Here is a 17,935-nt window from a genome sequence, read left to right on the forward strand (position 1 = left end):
ATAAAAAAATATGCTGGATTATTTTAATTTTTTTATGTGGCGGGAATAGGTTTTTATACTAGACAGTGGGTTTATTATGGATTATTATTATATTATTATATATTATTATAGCAGGGAGGGTTTGTACCTCTTAAAGCACAAACTCCTGAGCCGGGGCGCGCGCTGATTGGCTGTGCCCGCGCGCCGAGAGGGGGCAGCAGCGAGGCGGTCGCGATATAACCTCATGTGCCAGTGGACGCGGCGCGAGGCTCACCGGCACAGGTCCCGGTACACACACCCCGAGCGCGTGAGAACGCCAGACAGAGAGCGCGAGCTCAGCGGAGTGCGGGAGTGAGTGTGATGCGGTAATAATAAAGCGGAACCTGGAGATAGTGCACCTACCTGTTTAAAGGTAGGAAAAGGAAGAAGACCCTCACTCCTCCTCCTCACACCTGTGGAGAAAACTACTACTGCTGCCACTGCTCACCTGAGACAGAGACCTGAGACAGAGACCGGACTACTGTGAACGAGAGACAGCTACTCAGCCTGTTCTGAACGCGGATAGACAAGCAGACAGACACACAGACGGATAGACAGACAGACAGTGGCGGCAGTGGCGGGATGGAGAGCGCGCACACTAAGAGTGTGGAGGAAGTTTACAGCTTTTTCGGCGTGAACGAGAGCACGGGACTGGGGCTCGAGCAGGTTAAACGGCAGCGTGAGAAATGGGGACCGAACGGTACGTGAGAAACCCGCGCGCCTTTGCGCGTGCGTGCGTTTTACTCAGTATATTAATGGGAATTCCGGTGTTCCATCGAATTCATGCGCTACCCATCGATATGTGATACTTAGCGTCTGTGCGCATGCGCAGAACTCTCATTTTTTGACTTGTTTAATGTGCTAGAAGTGGGAAAAGTCCAGAAAGTAAAAATCCATCCCAGGGTTTTGTACCAACTGCCTGGGCGGCTCTGCTGCGGGGCTGCAGCAGAGCCGCCCAGGCAGTTGGTACAAAACCCTGGGGTGGATTTTTACTTTCTGGACCTGGGTTACCCATCTTTAGTTTTTCCCCTGATAATTTACAATTATGATTTTTAATCACCAATAATGCCTTAAATCTATCCTGATACATACATTTAAACTTTTTAAATTTGATTTTACCGATATTTCTACTGCATGCAGCATATTTTAATAATATATAACATTTTTACAGTTAAACATTAAAGACTAGGGTAACTTAGCACGATTTGACAGGGTAGCAGAATTTGACATAACTTTTGTAATAATACAAAAAAATAGCACCATATTAAAGCATGTTCCCAGTAGATGTAGCTAGCTAGTATGTTTGGAAAGCATAAATTACTATATCATATGTTACGCCAATAATGATGATGATGATAATAATAATAATAATAATAATAATAATAATAATAATAATAATTGCATTTATTCTAATTTTTATTAATTTTAATTATTATTAATATTATTACAGTATTTGTGCAATGACAGTGAATGCAGGTTGTAAAAGATTTATTATTAAAAAAATTAGAATACAAAATAATGCACGAGAAATAATTTAAAAAGTGTAGGTTGGCGCATGCGCAGTGCCTTTAGGAAGCACTTATCGATGGGTAGCAGAGCTCGACAGAACACCAATCGCTAAACAATCAGTATAAAGGCTGTTAAACGATTGCGAAAGTGCTGACGTCACCACGCACGTCTTTTATATATGTATTTATGTATACATTTTTATGTATATGAATGTAAGAGAGAGAGAGAGAGAGTGTGTGTGTGCGTGTGTGTGTGTGTGTGTGTGTGTGTGTATCAGCACTGGACTGAATGTGCAGGACATTTGAGGCAGATAACGTTAGATGATGAGGGTGAAAGCAAGGTCATTATAATGAACATTGTTGTTTTATTCAATAAACTACAGACAACATTTCTCCCAAACTACAAATAAAAATATTCTCATTTAGAGCATTTATTTACAGAAAATGAGTAACTGCAAAAATGATGAAAAAACAAAAATAGATTAGAAAATAATTCAAAGAAAACAAGTTCATATTCATAAAGTTTTAAGAGTTCAGAAATAATCAATATTTGATGGAATAACCCTAGTTTTAAGTGCATCAGTTTTTTATGCATCTTGGCATCATGTTCTCCTTCGCCAGTCTTACACACTGCTTTTGGATAACTTTATGCCGCCAAATTCGAGACAATAAAGAGCAGGATAGAAACTACCACCACCATGTTTCTCAGCTTCTCTTGCCTTTATTAAATGGACAGTTGTTTGGCACTTAATTTAATGTTAATGCTAGAATATATAAAAGTTAATTTTTAAACTTTTTCCCAAGTAATTTTCGGGTGTTTCTATTGGTGTACTCCTTGTGAAAGTTTTATTCCAGGTTTATTTAATGCAGCAAAGGGACACAATATTCAATCTTGTGTGATGATGCTATATATATATTTTTTAAATATTTTGCATATTTAAGGTTGGTGCATTTAGTCCTGGGGCTTTTTCATTGTCAATAAAGCTCTATTTTCAGTTCTATTTTACAGTTGTTGGAACACTGTCTATGCTTGCAGTTGTTGCTATTTGTAGACGTATTAAATAAAGCCTTTCTAGTCTAAAATAACGGCCCATCTGTTCTCAGGAGAAGATGTGAGAAAGCCCGGTTAGAAAGCAGCTGCTAAAACTCCTTTCTGTAGTGAATCATCATCATCATTATTACTGTACAAAATCATCCAGTGCTGCTCTGTGTGTCTCAAATGTAGGCAAAAGTGTGCCTAATGCTGCTGTTATGAAGCTTTCTGGATTTGGATAATGTCAGGAAAAGCTGTTTTTTAAAGTGAACAGGACCTTTTAATTGACACTTTCCCTCTTTTCCCATTTTTCCTCTTCTGGTCATCATTCCTGTGCAGAATTACCAGCTGAAGAAGGTAATTTTCTTCTTTCTTATTTTAATCAGTACTTTTATTTATTCATTAATAAAATGGACCTACACAGATTGGTTTGCATTGACCGATCCTGACCTCCTCCTCCTTTTCTCTTCAGGAAAATCTATATGGGAGCTGGTTATTGAGCAGTTTGAGGATTTACTCGTGCGCATTCTTCTACTGGCAGCTTGTATATCATTTGTAAGTATATCTTTTGCTATCAGAGGGGTAAAAGTCTCTCAGGGATTGTCTCTTAGTTTTAGGAAACCCTGATTAAGCTCACACATTTTTCTACAGTGCAAAATGTTAAAAGTTTGCTTTTCAAATATTTTTTTGTCTTAAACATGCTTCATTCCTTCATTAATATTGCTAATATTAGTTAAACTAACGTTAGCTGGATAAATGTTAGGGAGATACTCTACGCTGTCCACTAAATGTTATAGTACCTACAGACAATTATTCGTATTTTTTATATTTTCGTTTAATATAAAGCTCTGGAAAAAATAAGAAACCACTTAAAATTATGAGTTTCTTTGATTTTACCAAATTAAAAACCTCTGGAATATAATCAAGAGGAAGATGGATGATCACAAACCATCAAACAACCAAACTGAACTGCTTGAATTTCTGCACCAGGAGTAAAGCAGCATAAAGTTATCCAAAAGCAGTGTGTAAGACTGGTGGAGGAGAACATGATGCCAAGATGCATGAAAAAAAAAAAACTGTGATTAAAAACCACCAGGGTTATTCCACCAAATATTGATTATTTCTGAACTCTTAAAACTACTTTATGAATATGAACTTGTTTTCTTTGTATTATTTGAGGTCTGAAAGCTGTGCATCTTTTTTGTTATTTCAGTCATTTCTCATTTTCTGTAAATAAATGCTCTAAATGACAAAATACATACAGGTATCCTAGAATCCCCTAAAAAATAACATCCAGCCTGTGTGAATGTTTCCTATAAAATATTTTTATATAATTTTTAATTTAATATAGGTATATAGTCAAATGTAGGGCATGACATAAAAAATAATCGTGACTAATAAAAAATAATTGCGACTAATAAAAAATAATCGCGACTAATCGAACAAATAATCAGCTGATTAATCAACTAGTAAACTAGTCAGATCTATAGTTGCAGCTGTAATATACAGTGGACAACAGTAGCATGTTTTTGTGGAATGCTAATGCTAATAATTAGCGTTGTGCTTGTTACAGCAGGCTGGGGAATGTAGATGAGGGTTCCTCCTGTTGTCCTCTCTGAGGGCATGTGGAAGTGCAGATTAGCTTGTTAGCGATGTTAGCGTCTCGTGTCTCATGTCTTCACCGTGTCTTGGGTTACTCACAGATCAGAAGGTTAAACAGCTGAGAAAGCCGAGGTGTTTAGGAATGGTGACAGCAGCGTTTGTGGGGATCGAGTGTCGGTCGCTGGCTGCCGGGCGAGGCGTCGGGGCTTTGGGCTGATGTGTAAAGAGTTTTTTATTAGTGCGGATTGCTTCTGGAAGGAAAGGTCTATCGCTGTCTGTTTGGACGTTTAGACGTTCAGTACTGATGGTGTTATTATAATAGTAAATGGTTCTGTAAGGTCATATTCATATCCTGTCACTTTTATTTCAGGCTAGGCCGCCAAATAGGGACATGCGACTTCGTTGTATTTACAGTATGCTAAACAACACTGAGTGTTTTCATGCACACCTGACTGTACATCTATCAGTACATTTTGACGAACGTACTTGGGGAAAGGTTTTGTTCTGATGACTCTGTTACTACCATATTTTTTGGACAATATATCCTAAAAATCACAAAAATCGTCAGAGCTCCTTATAATCCGATGCTCCCTCTGTATGAATTCCACCAGTCAGGTATTAAAGAGCAGTAGTACAGAGTTATACAGGAGTTTCAGTAAAGTTTCTCCAGCACTAAGGCTGGAGCAGCGCTAGGTCTTTCGCCGTACAAAGGTGACTATATATCGGACTGAAGTCTGCATGTTTACTCTGTTAAAACAAGCTAAGCTAATATCAAAACCGCTAGCTAATATCGCCCTGGCTTACTGGAACACTCAGTGTAGCGCTATCGGACGGCATTTACTAGCGCTAAGCACTGCTGCTAACCATGCTGTTGAAAATAATGGAAATCTAAGCTAAGTCTGAACCATCTAGAAAAGTGTTTCACACTGCAGAAGAACCGGACCATAGTCCTTTAATTCAGATCTTGGTTCACAGCCTCTTTCACACATGCTACTTTGATCTGGATCCGAACTAAAACTCCTTTCAAAATGCTGTGCTGTCCAAAACTAGGCTTAATACCTGTTAATACCTAAAACTGACCTGTAATGTTTAATTTACTTACAGCGTCTTTCAGACCTCAGCTTGAATAATTTTGGTTAACTGGTATTGCTTTATTGTAATATAATTATTCTATTATATTGCTTATGTTTCTTCTTCTATAAAGAGAAAAAAAAGAAAGCACCTAAAATGATGAGTTTCTTTGATTTTACCAAACTAAAAACCTCTGGAATATAATCAAGAGGAAGATGGATGATCACAAACCATCAAACCACCAAACTGAACTGCTTGAATTATTACACCAGGAGTAAAGCAGCATAAAGTTATCTAAAAGCAGTGTGTAAGACTGGTGGAGGAGGAGAACATGATGCCAAGATGCATGATTTAAAACTGTGATGTATGTTTCCTCTGCTCAGCTAGTCCTGAGCTTAGTTTTGGGATAAGCTGGTAAGTCCAGTGAGCACTGAGCATGCCCTGTGGTACTCTGTGGTGATCTCTCGACCACATGGCACTTGGACCAGTTCGTCCGTCCGTCCGGAGAGAGGTATGCCCGCCAGCTGTCCGCTGCCCAGCTGAGAGATAGCAGGGTGTTGGACTTTGTCTCTGACAGCTCCTGCTGAGCGGACTGGGGGAGAGGGCATCGCTGCAGGCCAAATTTGGCTCCTGACCTTCGGTGGGAGACTACTTGTTCCGGTAACTGGGAGAACTGGCCGGCAGCGGAGGACTAAAGCCCACAGCCGAGAGCGGGGTGTTAAATCTGCAGCCAGAACCAGCAGGTAGCACGAGAGGAACATCATGTGGAACACGGCTTCTACTGTTCTGTACTGAGCGGCTAACTTTAGCTCTGACTTCATTTCTGTGGGGTGTAGATCACAGTATTGTGGACAGCTATGCCCACCCACAGTGCGTGTCATGGGATAATAGTAGCGTTAGTTAATAAAAGGTTAATAAAGGGCATATCACAATAAACCAATAGCAAACAATTGGTAAATGTACTATAATATAACTCAATTCAGTGCAATGCAAAAAAATAACCCCTGGTCAAATGTAAAGATTAACTAATTTTTACTAATAAACTTCAAATTGCACAATGTTTGATTATTTTATACTGAAATATGTACTTATGTCGTCAACACAGAACTATATAACTAAAATGTTTCAGCACCAAAAAGACATAATTTTTTAAGATTTTGAACTTTTTTAATTCTAAGCCTTTTAAACTTCAACCAATCATTAATTTACTAATATAACAGGGCAACAGAAAGAGGTCAGACTCTCCATAAACAGCTCTGACCATGCAGAAGATGTCTTGTGGACCTGTGATTCTCTCTTTCTGTGATCCTATTGGCTGTCGGTAGCTGCTGCTCCTGACTCCCAGTCGCCGACTGGGTCAGATATCTAGCATGGCAAATGAGAGAGATCCCCGATTTGCCTCTGAAAGGATTTTTTTGTCGCTGATCAACAAAAAACTGAAAAACTGGGATGAAATCATTTAGTGCGAACCTGGCATTAGATGTTTGAAAGTGTCTGACAGTGAATTTTGTGTTCCAATGACTCTTTTATATTTATTATTTATATTTGAGCAAAAATAAAACAAGAAAGAAATCATTTTGTACTGAGCAGAAACAAAATGATGAATAGTTTTCCACACTATATCAAAACTAGAAAAGTATCTCAATGCTTTGTCATTAAAAACTTTACAACACCCCATTTGTTTAGTTCTATAAACCACTCCAGGCACCATGTTTGATGCAAAAATCGCAATTTTTTGTCATTTTCTGAGCTTAATAACTCAAAAAATTGTCAATACATCAGCATAAACCATATATATGACTTCAAAGAAATCATACTGTTTCTAAAAAATTGCAGCATCATCACACTTGCTTAGACAGTTTTATTTTTAATGCTCTGCCCTTTTTTGGATCAGTTCCTCTTCTCATTACGTAGTTTTTCACACCGTCTCTTTTTTTTTAGGAATGCAGTGATTCAACCAACGACTATGATATTTCAGTACAAAAAGTCCAGACTGTTTATTGTGAAAAAGTGAGAGTGAATTAATTGATATGTGAAGCAGTTCATAGTAAGAACAGCAGAATTTACAAACAACAAAAAACACCTCTGCTCTCCTCCCACCTCCAGCTCTAGTGCTGTTAGTGTTATAGTGGATTACGCAACAACCTGGATACAGTCCTGAGTTTACTCCATTCAGACACTTTTTAAATTCAGTGCCTAAATTCATTATTTTAAAATGCATTGCATTGTGGATAAATGCTAAAGTCATCTAAATGATGAAGAAAGTAAAGCAGCACCTCTTCCTTAGATTAGACAGTTTTGAACATCTCTGCTGGATTTTCTCAGTCAGTTTTATGAGGTAGAATTCAGGCTTTCAGTTAACAGCTGTGCTGAACTCATCAAGAGTTAATTACTTGAATTTCTTGCCTCTTAATAAAGTGTTTGAGAGCATCGGTTAAAGTAAAGTAGTGAAGAGGTAGAGTTACAGGTATACAGTGAATAGTGAATATTTGAGTAATGTTCAAATCCAGATTATTGTAAAAACTACTCAACTAAGTAAAAAAAAGGAAATCTGAAACATTTCAACTTTTATAATCTACTCAAGTGCAGTCAGAAAGATCATCAAAAGCATTATGATGAAACTGGCACTCATCAGGACTGACCAGGGAAAGTAAGAGTGATCATGCTTCTCAGTTTGGCAATCCAATGTGGATGATTTTGTGTTTGGCGGTTGTCAGGAGAATGATACTTGTCTTGACTGCATTGTGCTGAGTGTAAAGTTTGGTAGAGGGGGGATTATTATGATTATGGTGTGGGGTTGTTTTTCAGGGGTTAGGTTCGGCCCCTAAGTTCCAGGGGAAGGGGCTCTTAGTATACCAAGAGATTTTTGGAGTCAAAACGTACAATTTACAGTTTTATTCAACAACTATTTTAATGCATCACAAAAAAGAATATTCAATTAATTATGTTATTTTATGTTGATTTAATGTCATAATTGCCGAGCCCTAGATAATGTTCTACACAGTGACAGTGAAGAAGCCACATTACAGTGAAATCGTTCATATACACAGTTTATATGAGTCTTGCCAAAACACTGCTAAAAAACAGTTATATAATAATAATAATAATAATAATAATAATAATAATAATAAATAATATTCTAATTTTCGGAGACACTGATTTTTGGGTTTTCATTGGCTGTAAGCTTCATAATCATCAACAATATATATATATATGAGTTTCACATTTTAAACTGAATTACTGAAATAAAAAAAGTAACTTAAAATAAATGAGAGTGCTGACTGCTAGTGTTGCGTGTTTCTACACGAGGCCTGAATCTGTGGCCCTCCAGCTAAAGTCTGTTATGAGTAATGCTGCATTTATAATGTTGTGTATCAGGATGAATCTCTCATTAATATTCTCTGTTATTCTCTGCAGGTTTTAGCCTGGTTTGAAGAGGGAGAAGAGACCATCACAGCCTTTGTGGAGCCTTTCGTAATCCTGCTTATTCTTATAGCCAATGCCATCGTAGGGGTGTGGCAGGTGAGTGATGGTAGTTTATTTCACACCTGTACATGTGAAAGGTGTAGCTACAGCTTATTTGTAAGAGTTACTTTTTTAATTTGTTTTTTTATGTAGATAGTTTGGGATCATTTTTATTGTATTTATAATAAATTAAGACCATTTCTTTTAGTACCTCTTAAAGGAAGTTAATTTAAATTCTTGCCTCAGCTCTAAACCACTCTTAAGAAGAATAAATAAAGAGATCTGACTGAATCGGCCGCTCTGTCTCTCCATCAGGAGCGTAATGCTGAGAATGCCATCGAGGCTCTGAAGGAATACGAGCCTGAGATGGGGAAGGTGTACCGGCAGGATAGGAAAACCGTGCAGAGGATCAAAGCCAAAGACATTGTGCCTGGAGACATTGTGGAGGTGGCTGGTAAGATGCATTAATCATGCTTATAACAGCTTATAACGTTTTGTGTAAGTCAGTAGGGAAATGTAATCTATTAAAAGTGAGCTTAGAGTACAATTAACACTTAGAGGTGTTACTGAAGGACACGCTTTACACATACATGCATTTTTGGACAAGCTGAGAGAAACAGAACAAGTATCATAAGTATTGTACGCAATAATATCACCCTTATACTCTCTCTCTCTCTCTCTCTCTCTCTCTCTCTCTATATATATATATATATATATATATATATATATATATATATATATATATATATATATATATATATATTCTGCCATATCACCCATGATTAGGGTCTTAGGGAGTTTAGAGCAGCTATGATTCTATAGAAATATTCATGTTTGGTTACGCCACGTAACAATTCAATATGATACGATCGAAATGATACGATCCCACCCCTAGACACCCTCAGTAAATGTCCGTATCTGAACTCTTTTCTGTGCAGTGAGCTCTCAGCCTCATTGCTCTGCAACACACACTCTCACACACACACACACTCTCACACTGCTGATGCTGCTCACACACTCTTCACACAGCTCTCAGCTCTGTCAGCAGCAGCAGCAGCAGCTCTCAGCATGTGCAGAAAGGCTGGGAGTAATTCTGCAGTGAGGGAGGATTAGATTCTGTAGGATTCGGAGCTGCTGCTGCAGTTCAGATGGTTTCTAGGAAATTAAACCTGTTTTTTTTTTTGTGGGATGATTTCCAGGAATGTCTCACATACCCTGCTAATCCAGGCTCATACAACACACTGATCAGAAGCCTGGAACATCAGTTCTAACACTTTCTTGTTTACGACGGCTTTTGTTGGAGTGACTGTTACTGAATGATGTTCATTACAGGGAGCTGCTGTCGGTTTACTGCATTCAAGCTGTGCAAAAAGGGCAAAACACTATAGCACTACATGTAGCGTACTGTATTTTTTGCTCTGTAAGGTGCATTTAAAATCCTTTAATTTTCCCCAAAATCGCCAGTGCGCCTTGTGTAGGAATTTTATCAGTCAGATATTAAGGAGCAGTAAAGCTACTCTGCTGAAGTTCAGAGTTATACAGGAGTTTTAGTGAAGTCTCTCCAGCACTAAGGCTGGAGCAGCATTAGCATTAGCCACTAGGGAGTATTATCATCCTAAGCTTACTGTTAATAAACTCACCCAAATAAACAGTTTTCAGGGAGAAATCTGTGTAAAATAATACCAGCGCTTGTTTGAAAATGTTGTTTTGTTTTTAAAAAATTACAGTTTTGTTTACTTAATTTAACCTGCTGAATTAGAAGGGAAACATGGTGATGCCGCTGTTCCTTACTAGTGTCGCATAATACACCTCATAATCCTGTGTGCCTTATATTACAAAAAATACAGTATGTTTTATTTGCACTTTGATTTTACTGTATTTAGAGTAAAGAACTTAAATCTGTGTGATGGGTTCTAGGTTCTTGATTGGTGGATTGGTGAATAGGTTCTCCTGGCCGGTTCTGCTGCTGTGTGGTTTTGTAACGAGCTGAGAGCTCAATCCCTGCATTCCTGCATTCTCCCTCTTTTCCTCTCTCCTCTTCTGTAGTGGTGGGTTTTATTTTTAGCTCATGTGGGCTGTTGAGATTATGGAATAGCTTATTTATAGCTCTCAGTTACAATAGTTAAGATGACAGGTGTTGAGCTGGCCCCTCCCCTCGACTGCAGTGTTGCAGGGGATGACGTGAGGAGGTTCGGTCCAGACGGACGACGGTGTCACCTTGAAAAGGTCACTGGTGCTGCTGAGAGCTTTCAGACGTCATAACTGTTTCCACAAGCCTTTAGAGCAGCATTTACATACTGAGTGTGCAAGAGTTTGGATCTGGGTGAATCTGGATTGTGAGTGTGTGTGTGTGTGTGTGTGTGTGTGTGTGTGTGTTTATAACATAGTGTGTTTAGATAAGCAATCCCTTGTGAATTTGCTGAAAAGCCTCTTCTGTGTGGTCCAGAGAGGAACTGAAGAGATCAGATGAAGTGTTTTAGACTAAAGGAACTTTAAGTCCTTAAAAAAAAAAAAGATTTGAAGATTAGCTGTGGGATTTGTGGAGACATTATCAGATTTGACCATCAGTGCTGTTCTAGTCTTTTATATTTAGAGTTAAGTTAAAAGAACACTCCACTTTCTGAATCAGGTTCTCTGATTTTGCTATTTATAGGTTTATGTTTGAGTAAAATGAACATTGTTGTTTTATTCTATAAACTACAGACAACATTTCTCCAGTTCATATTCATTAAGAGTTTTAAGAGTTCAGAAATCAATATTTTTTTAATCATGCATCTTGGCATCATGTTCTCCTCCACCAGTCTTACACACTGCTTTTGGATAACTTTCTGCTGCTTTACTCCTGGTGCAATAATTCAAGCAGTTCAGTTTGGTGGTTTGATGGTTTGTGATCATCCATCTTCCTCTTGATTATATTCCAGAGGTTTTCAATTTGGTAAAATCGAAGAAACTCATCATTTTTAAGTGCTCTCTTATTCTCCACTCCGCCACATACAGGTAACCTAGCAACGATGCAGCGCTTACAAGCCAAACAGTGCAGCTACAAACAGAGCAGCAATGGAACTATTTTAATTGGTGGAGTGTTTATTTTAGAACCAAACAGATCCTATTTTTCCCCCTTCTTAACTCAAAATCTTTCAGTAAACAGTGATAATGGAACTATGGTATAATCGTGCTATTAAGTGTAATATATTGGCACTGCTGTGCTGCGGTCGTAAGCACTCCCTCTTTTGTTCCTAAACAGTACAGTGCTATGTTGTATTGATTGATATTAAGAGTAATGGCATTTTTGGCATTTTTTTTGTACTCCAGAAGGTCTATCTGTGGTTATTTTGAGTAGAATGAGTGGTTTATGTTGGTGATGGAAACGATGATGATGAATTGGTGAACAATTGCTTAACATGTTGATCTCAAGCCGAGATTTTTGGACGTGTCTTTAGAGGATTTTGTAACCTGACATCTGCGGCTTTTCACTGCACGCGTGTGCTGAAAGCGTGACGCAGGCAGTGGCTCGGCGCACAGGCTGGACTGGGGGACTGGGGGACTGTAACTGACTTGGCCGTGAACAGAATTACAAACACAGCCAATCCTGTGCTGAATGACCGTCAGCTTCTCCGGGGCTGAGTGTGTGTTTGTGGAAGTGTGTCTCATCAAAATTCTGCTACGTGCATCATTTCTGTCGGATCAAAATCTCAGGGCTCTGGCAGCTGATGGCAAGTCAGTTTGCATCTCTAAAATTATTTTATTTCAGTAATTCAGTTCAAAATATGAAACTCCTATATTATATAGATGTATTACATACAGAGTGATCTATTTTAAGTTTTTATTTATTTTATTGTTGATCATTATGGATTACAGCCAATGAAAAAAAAATCTGTCTCAGAAAATTAGATTATATAACAACAATAGGTACTTTTGCCAGTGTGGGCAGTGTGCCAAGTCCTGCTGGAAAATGAAATCTGCATCTCTATAAAAGTTGTCAGCAGAGGGAAACTTTTTTGGACTTCTTTGGATAAAACACAGTAGATCATCACCAGCAGATGACAGACATGTCTCTCCAAACCATCACTGATCATCAGTAAATTTTAAAGGTCTTGTGTGACGTTTCCACCAATCAGTGATGGTTTGGAGAGACATGTGATCTGCTGGTGACCCTGCTGCTGATGGACAGAAGTAAAGGTATCTGTGCTGGGCGATGTTTCTGGGAGCTTTTGATCTGTTCTATCAATACTCGTGTCGTGATGGTGTTATAAAGGTTTGATTTATACCTCGTCCTCTGAGCCGTGAACAAAGGGGAAAGCCCCCTCAGATAAAAGGCGGGGGGCGTGACTCTCGGCTGGTGGTTGATAAGCACCCTGAGCTCGGCTCCTATTGTTGGCTCTCAGAAAGATGACCTTGTAGGGAAGAGCTCGTCCTGTCCCACCCCTTACCCCCCGGGGCAGCGATCGAGCTACTCCCCAGCCCCTCTCTCTCAACCACGTGGGCGATGGGATTCCAAACACCCTGTGCTGGAATGCAGGCTTCTGCTGGACCTGGCAACCATCTCCTGTCACTGAGGATACTTGTGGGCAGTAGTAGGGTAGTGCCAGGTGTCTGATGCCCTCGTGCTGTCAGCAAGAAGCCACAAATGGCTGCGCTGAAAAAAAGAGAGCGAGCAGGAGGGAGGGAAGAATATGGGTCTTTATCAGGGACATGAATGAGACGGGTGTCTAGCGGGTGCCTCATTGTTTGATCTTCCTTTGAACAATATAGCGAAATTAGGGTAATAAAACTATATAACGCATATATACAGCTGAATAAACTGAATTTAATGGGCTTTGAATTTGTATGCCTTTATGTGTAGTAAAGCAGTGCTGTATGTGTACAGTACACATTCACACTTTCATCATCATAATAACTAGAAAAAGACACAAACACCGAGAATTCTGTGACTATTAAAAGTAGAGAGAGAAACAAATGGAGAAAAAACTGCTACAGGAAGAGTCACGTCTGGCTGACCCACATGGAAACAGCAGCTTTAGCCTTTAGCTCAGATTAACATGATTAAGGACTGAAGGTCCAATCCCATTTCTCGTTCCTTATTTCTTGTGTGATGAAGAGCTGAAATGAACTTTTATTTGCTTTAATTTTATTTTTCCGTTCCACCTTAAAAGTTGAAGCTTTTGTCGATTGTTTCACCGTTTAAGGTGGAAAAGCAAAGTTAGCTAGCTGGCTAGTTACTGAGGAGAACTACGAGTGAAATTTTATTTATATTTGTTTATTTATTTTTTATGCTTGTCATGAGGTCCCAGAAAATGTGTATATTTTCTAAATACCGGTTTCTAAAATGCTAAAACGATTCCCATCCCTATGTGAGACATGACCTAAGTTAACCCAGGACTTTACCTGGAGTTCCCACTCAACAGGTGATTTCGAGTGTTTGTATCTAAACTCAGGATCTTCACAAATTTCAGTCAACATGAGCTCTGTGATAATTCACAGAAAGTGAACTTTACAGTGCACCACAACCTGTTCCGTCACCTGCACAGGGCGTGCGTGTACTCGTGTTCTCACCTGTGTGCTACCGTTCTGCTCGTGGTGTTTGAGGTGGATTTGTGCTGCAGGCTCTTTAAATCTAAAGAGGAGTTAAGAGTTTGTTTGGCTTCGTCTCTCTTCGGCTCCAGCCGGTGACTCACGAGGCCGGTATTGTTCTGGTTCTCAGCGTGTGGAGGGTCTGGCGTGGGTGTTTTAGGGCCAGGCCGCTGGTGGAGAGTGGGGGCGGATGTGTGAGCAGAGAGGGCGGATAACCTCCTCACAGCAACTCGAGAAGTGAGGAGAACAAGCCTGTACCTGCAGGCCGCTCTGCAAATAGCTCTCCCACCACACTCTGAGCTCTGAGCTCTGAACACTGAACTGCTGCTGCTGCTGTAACTTCTGTAAAGCTATTAAGTTCTTAAAGAAATACAGAAAGACAGCTTGTTGACCCAAAACGCACTTATTAAAATCAATAATAAACTTCTGATTCTCTGCTTCAAATGTTCCTTTAAGTGAAGCCACAGAAAAAACACATTTGCGATCATGAAGATCCATTTTTGGATCTTTATGAGCCTGGGCCTGGGCATTGAACCTATAATCCTGCAAAGTATAATACAGCACATTTACATGTTTTACATTTTCTTTACATATCCCAAGTCGGAAAGCTGGAATCACAGGGTCAACTATACTGAACCCATAACCCTGCATCACTGTTTGCGATCATAAAGATCCATTTTTGGGCATTGAACCTATAATCCTGCAAATAATAATATAGCACTTTTACATTACCTGTGCCAGCTTGGAAAGCTGGATTCACAGGGTCAAATATACAAGAAGATACCCTTGAGGCAGAGAGGAGCCAAGAGTAGAAGCTTAGAGGACCTAAGTATTGAACTCATAACCCTGTGATGCATAATAAAGCACGCCTGCTGCTGAACCACCAGTGCCATATAATAACCAATATACTTATATACTATAATACTTCTGTAGTAGAAAGGAACCAACAATGGCAGCTTGGAGGATCTGGGAATTGAACCCATAACCATGTGATTGCTTTTATAGGCATTGACAGATGGTCTTAATGAAGTGTTCTTCAAGTTTTCTTTACATATTCCAGCTTGAGGATGTGGACTCGGAGCACAAGGGCAGCTATACTATAGGGTTAGAGACCCCTTATCGATTCTAAGAAGTGGATTTTTGACTGAAGGACACTGGTTTGATCCCCTAAACAAAAATAGAACTAGACTGAAGTTCCATCAAGTTCCAACACCTTCTTGCACTGATCTGATCTGGAGCCACGTGTTCTGATTGTCCTTTTAGTTTGAGGTGTCTCTGCAAAGATGGATTAAAATCAGAGGTCAAATCCCTTTGGGAACTACATAAACAATTTTCGAGCAGTATATCTTCTTCTTTAAAGAGAAGCAGAGTTATGTTCCTGTTGGACTGTCCTCACCTTTGGCACATCAGTCCAGTTCCTCTAACTTGTCAGTCCCTACTCAACCCTGTGACCTGCTCGTCACGGATTGGCTGCTCTCTGGCAGCGACAGGGTGGAATGGAATCCCTCTGCCTGTGAACAGTGCCGGCTGACCTTCAGTAAAGTGTGGCTGTTCTCGTTCGTTGCGTTGTTCCTCATGTGGCGTTGAGTCTTTCTGAGGAGAGTGTTTGCTGGCTGGATGGACGGCTGGCACCCTGTGCTCTCGCCACTTTAACTTCAGCTGGGAGCTCGTATCTCCTGGCACAGTATCTGCTTGTTAATTCAGCACGTCGAGGTCGGGTTGCAGGTACATGTGTGCCAGCGGGCGCCAAGCCTGTGCCACAAGCATTGTCACCATTATCATTATCATTATCGGTGTCCATCATTTGTCATGGTGGAGTTCTGCACTGGTGGATAATTTGCAGCTTTATTTGGTTGCTGGATCACCTTTTAAAAGACCTAAGCGTAGCTTTGTTTAAGAAGTCCAATCTGATCTAAGAACAGTATTTGCTGGCTTGTTTTTGAATAAAACCCTTCACTTGAGTGAAACAGTACATTTTGCTGCCAAAACGTATTACTAATGATTATTTTATGCTCAAAAATGGCCATAATAGAATTAAAACCACATTAAACTAGATAGTGCAATGTAGAGATGGGACTGTTTCGATACAATATCGTAATTTAATGTATCGGATATTAGGTGAGCACGGCCAGTCCACTAAGAAATCCATTCGTTATTGGAAATACAGTTAGCGTCAGTTAGCCTTTAGCTATTGCAGCTAATTCACTATGCTACCTGTCAAAATAAAAGTCTCCTGCGCAACCAGTGCAAAAAAAGCCCTGTATTTAATATTTAACTTTTTTTTATAATTTAATAAAAATTAAAACATTTAATTCAAAAGGAAACTATTGTTATTTGTATATAAAGTTTGTCAAATAAATGACTTTTTTGAATGCATTTAGATTAAAAGCTCTTGTGTATACTCTTTTAAAGGGTTGAGTGTTCTGTTACAGCCTCATTATGTAACCTTAATCATAGCACAAATAATAAACTAAAAGTATCTGTATTTGTATCGGTATCGGCAGTTTTATATCAGTTTTATATCGGTATCGGATCAGAGCTGGAAAAAGTGTATTGTCCCATCACTAATGCAATGGTTATCATAATTTTTGACAAAGAAAATACAGCATTTGTGGGTTTTTTTGTCACTTTCTTTGGGTTTCTTTGGTCATGAGAATCAACAAGAATCACCACACCCTACCCTTTTATCCAAATGAGGGTTAGGGACTAAGTGCAAGGGATGATATGGGATTGGGCCATACTGTGTAATGGTTGAGTTTTTGGTTTTTCATTGAGGACGACTTCCTCCATCATGTTACAGAAGATCAGTTTGTCCTCAGAGCCTGAGAAACCTCAATTTGGCCGGAAACCAGCCACCATCACCTCATGCTACTCTTCCTGTTGAGGGCAGCTGTTCTGGAGCGTCCGGATTTAAACCTGATCAGCGGTGCATCGGGGAACAGATCAAAATAGTTTTCCCATGTTTGGCTCAGTGCATTGTTGCTCCCATGCTATTTTCTTCTCTCCCGCTCAAGGGCACGGGGAATGCACACAAGAGATGATGTGTCTGTTTTCTCCTGAAAAGGGAATCTTTCCGGCCCTTTCTTTCCTTCTGTTTCTCGGGTCTTGGCCTTGGGTCTGTACTTTTAGTCTGTAATGAAGTCATTAAGTCCATTAATGGAACAAAACACATTAAATTAACGTTGATCTATTGATCTGGTTGGTTTTGAATAAGCTCTATATTAACAAAGTCAATGAGATACTCAGGGTGAACGTGCTGTTTTTATCGTGTTTTAGTGATAAGAATAGATACGAATAAAGAAGGAAAACCACTTTTTCTTCAATAAGTTTTGTGTGTAATCCTTTTTTTTTTTTTTTTTTTTTTTTTACTATAAATCAGATTTCTAACCTATTTTTTCCCTTTTTCTCTCTCTTTCTCTCTGTCCAGTGGGAGACAAAGTCCCTGCAGATATCCGCATTTGTTCCATCAAGTCCACAACACTGAGAGTGGACCAGTCCATCCTCACGGGTAACAAACTGTTAAATATACAGATTAATACAGACCAATCAATCTGAGTGATGTGTACTTGTGGAAAGAAAGTTCAGAAGTGAACAGAAAACATTGAATTAATTGAATAATAATTTGATTAATCATATTACTGTTTTAATCAGATTTTTTAAAATGGAA

General features: G+C 39.2%; 1 protein-coding gene across 1 annotated transcript in view; it reads left to right on the forward strand.

Annotated features, from left to right (window-relative positions):
- The first annotated feature begins 227 nt into the window (after positions 1-227).
- Positions 228-17,935, forward strand: part of atp2a2a (ATPase sarcoplasmic/endoplasmic reticulum Ca2+ transporting 2a) — a 35,537-nt gene continuing 17,829 nt past the window's right edge. Inside the window, exons 1-6 of the mRNA XM_022670582.2 lie at positions 228-718; positions 2,899-2,916; positions 3,032-3,114; positions 8,650-8,754; positions 9,013-9,151; positions 17,696-17,776. Of these exons, the coding sequence (XP_022526303.1) occupies positions 601-718; positions 2,899-2,916; positions 3,032-3,114; positions 8,650-8,754; positions 9,013-9,151; positions 17,696-17,776 (544 nt within the window). The 5' untranslated portion in view covers positions 228-600. The remainder of the gene's footprint in view (positions 719-2,898; positions 2,917-3,031; positions 3,115-8,649; positions 8,755-9,012; positions 9,152-17,695; positions 17,777-17,935) is intronic.

Source organism: Astyanax mexicanus, chromosome 12 (assembly GCF_023375975.1).
Source record: "Astyanax mexicanus isolate ESR-SI-001 chromosome 12, AstMex3_surface, whole genome shotgun sequence".
Classification (NCBI taxonomy): domain Eukaryota; kingdom Metazoa; phylum Chordata; class Actinopteri; order Characiformes; family Acestrorhamphidae; genus Astyanax; species Astyanax mexicanus.